The sequence below is a fragment of the Haliotis asinina genome, chromosome 10 (assembly GCF_037392515.1).
Source record: "Haliotis asinina isolate JCU_RB_2024 chromosome 10, JCU_Hal_asi_v2, whole genome shotgun sequence".
NCBI lineage: Eukaryota > Metazoa > Mollusca > Gastropoda > Lepetellida > Haliotidae > Haliotis > Haliotis asinina.
In genome coordinates this window covers 23,237,697-23,248,260 of record NC_090289.1, presented here as the reverse complement: position 1 = coordinate 23,248,260, position 10,564 = coordinate 23,237,697, and the positions used below count along the sequence as shown (strand labels likewise).

The following is a 10,564-nucleotide window of genomic DNA, read 5'->3' as shown; positions in this document are numbered from 1 at the left end:
GCCAACATTTCCACTGATAAAACACGAAAATACGGGTATTGTTTCTGATAATCATAGCAATATGGAACAATCTCGCGCACAGGAAATATCTACACTAAAATAATAATAATATCCACTCTTGGTAAACGATGGGGACGCTGATACAATGTACGTTTGATTAAATTTAAACTGAAACCAGATACAATTAGTGTCGAAGGAACTTTTCTGGCGTGTGAACCCAGCTCTAGTGAACCTTGCTGCGTGTGCGTTGAGTAATTTAGATTTTGTTTTGTTAAGTTTTGTTTGTTGTTTAACGTTGCACTCAGCAACATCCCAGCAGCTGTACAGCGGTAGTTTTAACCGATTTGTCATGTCAAAACATTTACTCTCTCTCCTATCTATATAGAAGTTGTGCTGTGGGGTTGGACAACTGACGTAGTTCCTGGATTCCCTGCAGTACAAGTCATAGTCTGTGCCTGTATTCCACAGGATATTAATACATCAGGTCATATAAGTAGATTCAGCACTTTACTTCGGTTCATTTTCTCTTTCAGATGTGGTTTTTCTTTGTCATCTCAGTGTGGCTTTAGAGTGAAACGGCAGCTTCTTGGCTGGTCATCTATAATTTTATATCCATTATCAAATTTATAACGTCCCCGCCACCGATACGGCTTCATCACGCGCTTAGGCTTTCATTTTACAGCCGCTTCATTAAGATCGGTACTTGGATCAGCTGTTAGAAGGTACGTTTTCCATCTATATGGCCGTGGTCTCCAAATAATCTGGATGAGAAATCCATTCATCAAGGAAGAAAGAGAGACAAAGAAAGTTATTTTTCAGTTTTGTTTTTACTGCTGTTTTAAAAATATTATAAAAACCTTTATGTAACATATCTGAAAAGTTAGGAGTACAAGTGTAAGCCTGGTGATAAAGATATGCTTGGTCACTTGATTAAAATGTGAATTCATTCTCTTGGAAATGAACAAGTAGCCAATCAGCAAGTGAGTGAGTTTTACTTGGCACACAGCAATGTTCCAGCTATGTGGCAGCAGTCTGTAAGTAATCAAGTCTGGACCAGACAATCCACTCATCAACATAATGAGCACTCTTCTAAACGTTTGGGAGAGATGACATGTATCAGCCAAGGCAGCGACTCTGACACCCGATCCATTTGTTGCCTCTTATGACTAACATGAGATACTGAAGATCAGTTCTAACCCAGATCTTCATGAGTACATGAACAAATAACAGAAACAGAGCCATCCACTGTTCTCAGTGCATTCATCATGTTGATGTAAAAGAAGCAACTGATATAAACTGAAAAAAACATAGCATCATCCACAAGCATCTTCAATTTCACTGATGTCATCCCGAAAAAGAAGGTAATCGACTAGAATACGTGGCAATGGTGTTTCCTTTAATGATGAGCGAATACTCCTTCCTTGAACACAGTATCCAATTCTGCGGCGAACACGTGTCCGACACAAACACATGAGACTCGGTACAGTCTCTCGACTAGACTGGAGCCAATGCTGAAACATCTCCTGGTCTAGGTTACTGGCCAACTTGGGCATGATCGTCCCAGCACTCAACAGTCTGTCCTTGTGGATGTTATAGCCGGCAACTGTCAACATGTCCAAATACTTCTTGCCATGACTGTGAAAGTGTTTGCACTTTGTAATCAAATGTGGAAAACTGGATTTCTGAAAATACAAATGATACAAAATTCTCAAATAGAGATATGAAACAACTTGGCTTACAATCTTAATTATGTCTGCATATAACTCACGTATCAAATTAAGAAGAACTACCAAGTGACATTTGAGTTTTCCAAGTACTAAACCTGTAAATTAGTACAGACTACAAATACCTTGGTACATGTCAGGTAGTCATCTTCTGAAGCACAGAAGCAATTTGGTGGGCAAAGCCTCTGATGGATGCCCCAAACCTTCTTCCTGTGTTGGGTTTGGCTATGTTGGGATTAAACTGGCAGGCCAAAAAATAAATGATACTTTACTCAAAGAGGCATTAAATAATATCCTGTGAGGTTGTCATCCAATCCACCATAATGATAAATGAGTTTGGTGAACAACTCAAGAGAGACAGCTCTATACAGGGTCCAACCTGATAGCTTTGATGATGTATGCAGCCCGTGTGTAATGAGACAGTTTACCTGTGAGCCAAGATTGACATCAGCTCCTTCTACAATCAGGTATCTGGCCATCTCAAAGTGGCACTGCAGCAGTGCTTCATAAAGTGGTGTTTCCCCGGTCTGAAAACAAGTGAGTTACCAGTCTAGATTATTCAACCCAATGCCTAGGCAAGTCATAGCTTATAGTATCCAAAAGGTTTGACTGGCCTTAGACTGTGATGATTCAACAGTATTGTCCAACCATCATTCGAATGAGGTGTGCAAAAGACGTGTTTGTGAAAGATGGGGAAGCATGCCGTGAACTAATCCACAACCTAAGTTCTGAGGACTGAGAGTTCAGCAGTCCCGGTGGTGTGATGGTAGAGCGTAATCCAGCGATGCGAGTTGGAGACAGGGCAGCAGCAGAAACTTTTGCAAGCCAAGTTAACACTAGAAGGCGTTGCTAGGCAAAACAAAGATGGCCTTCCAACCTAGCTGGTTGCTAGGTGAAACAAAGATGGTGTCCTAGCTCAGCAACGGGATTTGGACTGGATTTATCTCAACTAACCCGTCTAAATTTTGTTATAAATGTTGAGGGAATATTTGGTGACAAAATTATGGAGTGGGTCTGCCATGAATTCCTCGTAGTGGATTAAGAAATATGGGGTGGGGTCTGAATACCCATGCACAAGTTTTTTGTTTTTGTTTTTTTTTTCATGTCAGGTTGATATGTACAAAACAGCTAAAGGAGAATCTAGTCTGATGCTAACCTTAGCTTTGTAGTTGATTGCAGCCCCATGTTCAATAAGCAGTTTAGCTATCCCCATATGGTTTAGCTTTGCAGCCCATCGCAGTGGGGTCCATCCATCCTATGTAAATGATAGAGAAAAACATCTTTAATCATGAGAGCAATACCAACTCAAGATTGGTACAACACTCAGGGCTACAGATAAATTTTCAACATCAAGAGAACATACTCCTTATATCTTCAATATAGGAGTACAGGAAAAATGTAGGAGTACATTTAGAGCACTGAATGGAATTAATGGTGTATCAGTAATCTTGTGTTTTGTTTCATAGTACATCACAACATGGCTGATCTTATGTAAACAGGCCAATAAACAATACAACAATATTTTTTTTTCAGATAAATATGTCTGTACATGATTCTGTAAAAATCGTACAGCATTGCTGTGGCATGTATCGGCTACTTTTTAGAATGTTTTTCCTATCACATAGTGCATATTTTTACCTGTATATACATTGATATGGTCCTTATTTGGAGCCTTGACACTGATAAGTTATTGAGGTATTGCACTTGTCCATTGCTACATGATAATACAATCCTTTCAAATCAAATCATACCTCTCATCAAATGTAAGCAAAACATAAATGTTTGCAAACAGAGAGAGTTGCAATTTCTGACCCACTCTGACACTCCACTTAGCATTTGTGAACTGACTGCAAGGAGAACATAATCCCCTGACATCCATAAAACAACCAAATGTTAATAGTTTCCAGGGACCAATTTCAAAGTAAACAATGTTGACAACTTGAGTAAACTGAACCTTCCCTTGCACAGCAGTTACACTCAGAAATGACAGACATGTTTTCAAATACTGCTAGAAACATTTTACAATATTGGAAGGAGAATGTCGTCCTCATGTCAGAACAACACATACAAATAACGTGTCCCCAGTAGTCATACCTTCAAGTCTCCAGCAAACGGTGTTCCAAACACACCTCATGGCCAACACATTATCTAAATAATCTGCAGCTTACCTTTTCATCACATGTAAGCAATGACAAAATGAATAACTGAACAAGCCTATATTACTCACATATATCCATTATTTCCACATTTTTCTGTTTTCTAACATCCTTCACTTGTTTTTGGAGACAAGAATACCAAGCCACCTCCTGTCACTGGTCAATTTTCTGGGCCTACCTGAGCCTCCCTGGTGCTCAATGCCATATCCATTTGCAATATTTTCAAAACATGATAAACAGTGTACAAAGGGATGCCTGTTCTACTTGAAATCACTTTAGCTCATCTAATGTCCTTTGTAAAATACTCTAAAATCAACTTACTCTTCTCTAAATCATCCATACTCAGGATCACTGACAATGTCATCTGCCAGCAAGTAAACAAAGGGAGATACCTCTTCACAAACTAATGAAAACATATTAATGGAGTTGTCTCTCTTGAATGAACTCAAGCACTTGATATCTGGTCAAGGTTGTTTATAACAGAAATCCAATTAAACTTATTCCAAAAATTCTCAATAACTTCTGGTCATGCTATACATAGTGTACATTCCACTAACATGCATCCAGGCTGACCTTGCTCTGTATGTTGACCTTGGCACCAGCTGCTAGCAGCTGCCTGACCACCTCTTCATGTTCCCGCCACACAGCAAGGTGGAGGCTGGTGTCCCCATCCTGCAGTCAGTACTGTCACTTCAGTACATGTCTCAGTATGCACGGTATGATTTCATCTTTTTTGACTACTTACAAGTGCAAACCAGTGAATACATTAGCACCGGTACATCTGAACATGCCTAAATACATGTCTCCACATACATATCAATACTTGCATCAATACATGTCCCAACATGTCTCCACATACATATCAATACATGCATCAATATATGTCTCAAAGTGTCTCAACCTATGTCTCAACATACAGTGAGTTTAGTTTCATGCCGCTCTATGCAATATTCTAGCAATATCACAACAGGAGACACCAGAATTGTACCCATAAGGGGAATCAAAACCCTGGTCTTTGGTGTGACAAGCGAATGCTTTAACCACCAGGATATCACACCACCACTGTCAACATACATGTCAGTACATGCATCAAAACATCTCAAAGTGTCTCCGTGCATGTCTCAATACAAGTCTCATCATACATCTCAAAGTGTCTCAATACATTTCTAAACACATGGTTCAATATACACATCTCAAAGTGTCTCAATGTATGCCTCAATACGTTTCAAACTACATATCAATACATGCTGTATTTTTCAAGCCTGCCTCTTGATTACATTTGTCTACTTTATTCATGATTCCATATTACAAAACACTGTTTCAAATCAGTTACTTTAATTACAGTCTGAGACACAAAACAGTTCACTTTTTAGAATAAGTAATTTCTTCTTCACCAGCAAAAGGAGAACTGTATGTTGAAATACTAACAAGCAAATTAACAATAGTGACAAAAATCAACTGTTTCAGCTTCTTATGAGAAGTGATATGTGAGATACTGCATTCCTTACCAATGTGCGGGCATCTATTCTAGCTCCAGCTTTTAGCAGATGTGTGACTATGTCTGTGAAGCCAGCTCTTGCTGCTATGTGAAGTGCTGTTCGGCCATCCTAGCAAATTTAATACCACATAAACAATGTTTCTCACATCACTGCCTTGTATATCCCTTGAACTGGGTAAATTAAACAGATAGTAAAATATAATATCACCTTGTCAGAACATTAGAAATTTACATTAAAACAATTCATTTATATGGGTATATTATCACGCAATCAGCTAAGTTTACTGGGTCTACCAACTGCCTGGGTATGATGTCATACAGTCAACCAAGACACTGCCAGGGTCTACCAACTGCCTGGGTATGATGTCATACAGGGTCTACCACATCACTGTCAGGGTCTACCAACAGCCTGGGTATAATGTCATACAGTCAACCAAAACACTGGGTCTACCAACTGCTTGGGTATGATGTTATACAGGGTCTACCAAGTGACTGCCAGAATCTACCAACTGCCCGGGTATGATGCCAATGTTTGTCATACAGGCAACCAAGTCACTGCCAGAGGCTAGCAACTGCCTGGGTATGATGTCATACAGTCAATCAAGTCCCTGCCAGGGTCTACCAAGTGCCTGGGTATAATGTCATACGGTCAGCCAAGACAATGGGCCTACCACCTGCCTGGACTATGATGTCATACAGTCAACCAAGTCACTGGGTCTACCAACTGATGAATGTGTTATTTTAATAATTGGCATATTATTTGCAGCAAGCATTGTGACCTGTGATAATGGCATCTACGCAGAGCAAAGAGTTTGTGCACCTCATTTGTGGCTTGTACCTCTGCCTTGGCCTTGATGAGAGCTTGGACAATGGAGACACAACCCACTGACACAGCTTCCAGCAGCAAGGTACTGCCATACTGAAACAGAGGGCATACTTGTTATACGCAAAGTTTTCCTATAAATTATTGAGAAAATCTGTTTCCTAATAGTGACAATAGAATTTTAAAATAGGTGTTAATTGGTGCAGTAAGGTACACAATATAGGAGGCAACTCTTGTAGGCTTAAGAATGAACATTACTACAACAAGAGTTGTCTCCCTGGGTGTAGCGGACAGCTTCCTATGTTCACATGGTAAATTTAACAGCAGAAGAGAAAAGAAAGCTGTTTCTAGATGATTTTAATAGGGGTGTAACTAATGCAGAAGTGTTTGCTGGTAGACATGACATTCCTCTGTCTACAGTATACAGAACTTTGAAGAATATTCACTCAGGAGTTGCGACTGAGCACAAGACGGGCAGGGGACGTTCAGTAGTACAGACAGTCTAAGTAAACTTAGTCTCAGTATTATTCATTATATTCCTATACCACGTCCAACAAACTTAATCTCAAAGGTTACCCAGCCTACTACTCGGGTTTGTCAGACTCTGTGTACACGTAATGAATAATACTGAGACTAAGTTTACTCTGACTGGTACTAGAGATCACCGCTGACCTGGTCAGATTCTGAGTAGGGAAAAATCGAAACGCATTCAAAACATCAGATATGAGCTGATTAATAGAGAAAGTCCTCAGGTATGTAATGAAAGCCTTAGACCACTACAATGACTTCACTAGGTAAAACATTTCCTCTTTGATGATAAAAGATGAAAAAAAATAGACCTTTAAACTGGGATCACAAATATCAAAACTGGTAAAACATTCTCTTTTCTAATGAAAATTTGGACAAATGATACAGCAAAAACCTATCTACCCACGCCAAATACATCCTAAATGATCACCTCCTTCCAGCGGCCCAATCGCTGTATCAAGATACGTGTAATTAGCTTTTCCAGCATGATAATGACCAAAAACACCCTCCATGCTACACAAAACAATGGATGTCAAAATAAAATGTTGAAGTTTTAGACTGGCCCAGCTTCATCCCACATCTTACCCTGCTGAGAATGTGTGGGGACCATTGAAGGACAGAATAAATCAAAAAGGACCAGAAATATTGAGGATATGAAGAAAGAAGTGGTTGAAAATTTGGATAAGCTGTAAAACAAATTCCTACAAACTCTGATTGGTATTGTACCTTGGTGCATTCAGTCGTGTATTGCAGGACGAGGTCTAACATATAACAAAGTACTGAAAAGACACCTAGTCTGTAGTGTCAGAGAAAAACATGTTCATTTAAGTAAAACTTCAATAGTTTCAACACATGTATTAGATATTTTGCCAAAACAACTTTCACAATAATATCTGGGAATACTATATAAACATCCTATGTTGCTGGTGTTGCTTCAATTCCTGGGTGCAATGTTGAAAACAATTCATCATGGCACCTTGTAACTTCTGGTGTATGATCGAAACAAACAAACTTGATCAGTAGAAACCCTATTCCTTACTTTGGAATACACCAATTCCCTAGGTCACAAATGTTTCTTATGAATAGCGCTGGCACAACTGCAGAATAATATCTTCCAAAAGAGAATACAACCATACAACATGATAAAATGGCATCTGAAATATCACTGCAGTGTTTACGAATGGTGTTTCAAAGTAACAGGACATTGGGTCCTGTAAGTTTCAGATGTGTGTCTGACCCACTGAAAATTCACAGGACCCACAGAATAAAATTAAACACACATTTCAGATTTTAAATTTCTCATAATTGGCATTGAAAATATTAACATTATATAATGACAAACATTCTAAACATAAATTCATAAACAGTGAACAAGTGTCACATGCCACAAATAACAACTTCAGACAAAGTCATTGTAATATATCCAGTCAGACACTGGGGCCAGCAGGTTGGGGACTTCCATCTGACCACTGGCGAATCTGCGAGATTTGTCAGAGAGTCAGACACTATTCATGAATTTTGTCACTGCAATATAAAATTGATTTGCAAAGTTAGACCAGTGTAATGTACATATCTAAATATTGTGGACTATAGACAGCAGTTACTGGAGATGCATTTGAATTCAGCACTACAAGTTCCTGTGATTATGAACTTTACCACAGCTTACATGGCACTCAAACAAACAAACATTTTAGGTGAGAACATGTCAGACTTGAACTAGTGACCAACAAGCAAATCAAATGAGCTATATCCACACTTTCATACCAAGTGGAAATGAACCCAGTTTTGCTGAAATAGTAAGAGAAGTAAAATGACTGAATTAGTCAAAAGCATTGGCAAGTTTAGCCATAGCTTTACATGAATTCTAGTTAATTTTATTGACCTACAAAATCTTTTGAAGAAACACGGTGCCAGTTTGAAGTTCCCATTCTGTAATCAACAAAATGTTCAAAGAATGAACTGGGTAACATTGTTTCTGGTATAAGATGCAATAAACATACATGAATGAGAGGGTATCTAATAGAGGCTGATTTGTGACACAAATGGGTGTGAGATAACATGGATAATATAGCATGGATGTAGGCATTGATTCTTAAACAGCACGGGTAAGAGGATATTTGAATCATATCTTTGGGTGTAAAATGCAGACAGGAAATATTCTAATTGCAATAGGATCTTAAATCACGGTCAAACCATATTCAACATATCTCATTACCTGACGCTGTGAACATGGATGTAATGGTATTATAAAATTTTATGTTTTCAGAAAAAAAATGTTTTGGAGGCCATTTTTTCCTGATTTCTCATGTAATAACAAGTGTGAACATGGACAAACAAATAACAGTTGGATATATTGGAAAAATATAGATCAATTACAGGGAAAGTTTCATTGGATTTTAATATGTGCTGCATGGATGATTAACTTCACTGAGCCATCTTGAAGCTAGGTTAAGATTATGAGTTAGTCACCACTTTACTGCAGAACCAGGGGCATTTTAACAAATAATCAGCAGGTAACCTACCCTTACAACTAGCCCTTCGGATCGAAGAGGTTGTGAAGATTAGCGCCAATTAATACTATACAATCTTCGCCAGATAAACTGCCAGGTCAACCTGTACTGTTGTCATGAAAACTGCAGTCTCATAAAATCCCACTCACGTCCTGCGATCATCGTATCAATATATATCGAAAATAGAACAATATAGACTCAGCTAAAGCGTAACTTTTAAACTAATGCATATGAAAAACATAAGGCACCCAAAATCTCTGGTTCACATCTACACCCCCTTTCACCAGTCGCAGCACCGTCTGCAAGTCCTTACATCCTACAGCCTTCTTGAGACGCGATATCATAGCTCGATCGTCGAGACCTGCCATTTCTGTGTTTGTTGTGCATAACGTGCACATACTATGTGGTGCACTACTTCAAACAGTGCAATTGTTGGTGTGGGTTTTTTTTAAAAAAGTACTGCATATATTGCAACAAATTTTATGCGCTAGGAACTAAATTTGAGAGAAATTAGAGGCCACTTTTTTCCGAAACACTTTCACTGCCATTTATAGGCCCAAACAGATACTTATCCACATTTTCATTAGTTTCACTTATATTTTCAGAGACCACATAACATAATATTATATGGTCTCTGATTTTTTATAACCTGACCAACACCCGTGTGCATAATCCTTCACTAGATGTAGATGTTCCTAGTTTTCATAATACGCTTTATTACAATGATTTACAAACTGCTATTTTACACAAACTATGAAGGTCTGTAAGTCATTAAAATCCACTTTGTTTATCAGATTCCTCATGTTGTAAATATGTTGTACCTCAATATGTACCTCATTCCAGGGAGCCTATATAAAGGTTGTAGAGTATCCCTGAACGTATACACTCTATATAGTCTCCCTGGTTAAACGCAGCCGAAGTTGCACTGGGAACGAGCCAAGTCACTATGTGCGTTGGAGCATGACGAGGCACACGTTAATTAGTGTAAATGGTAAAGAAAGCAAGCGAGTGACATATCCCTGTTGTAGACTATCCCTGCTCGTTCTAAAAGGATTAGATATTTCCTGACACATTTGTATAAATATGTTGTACCTGTTTCACTCTTTGTACTCACTCCAATGCCATGACCTGGGGGGAAATGTAGACCTATAAAAAAGGGGTAAAAATTACGAAAATGTATCCTTATGCTTTTACACATTTGTATGAGAGAGGATGTATGTTTCCTAGGTGCCAATAAAATTATTCATAGGTAATTTGTTATGCACGTTTTACGAATAAGCGTCTGTAGCGACCAGAACTGGGATACCACCAGAACAGTTCTGTTC

General features: G+C 38.6%; 1 protein-coding gene across 1 annotated transcript; it reads right to left on the bottom strand.

Annotated features, from left to right (window-relative positions):
* Positions 1–819: 819 nt before the first annotated feature.
* On the bottom strand, positions 820–9,641 carry LOC137298066 (ankyrin repeat domain-containing protein 29-like). Its single transcript, XM_067830117.1, has 7 exons — positions 9,488–9,641; positions 6,199–6,297; positions 5,389–5,487; positions 4,454–4,552; positions 2,881–2,979; positions 2,153–2,251; positions 820–1,682 (listed from the first exon to the last, which is right to left on the bottom strand). Exons 1-7 carry the CDS (start codon positions 9,635–9,637, stop codon positions 1,314–1,316), a joined length of 1,014 nt encoding a protein of 337 aa, XP_067686218.1. The 5' UTR covers positions 9,638–9,641; the 3' UTR covers positions 820–1,313.
* Positions 9,642–10,564: the final 923 nt, after the last annotated feature.

What these genes read in the sequence shown, in the direction of transcription:
- LOC137298066 (XM_067830117.1), bottom strand. Translation starts at nt 9,637, where the DNA reads ATGTGCACGTTATGCACAACAAACACAGAAATGGCAGGTCTCGACGAT. An exon ending in AGGTCAACATACAGAGCAAG is followed by an intron (nt 2,980 to 4,453) that starts GTCAGCCTGGAT and finishes TCATTTACATAG; the next exon opens with GATGGATGGACCCCACTGCG. An exon ending in ATGTCAATCTTGGCTCACAG is followed by an intron (nt 1,683 to 2,152) that starts GTAAACTGTCTC and finishes TTGTATTTTCAG; the next exon opens with AAATCCAGTTTTCCACATTT.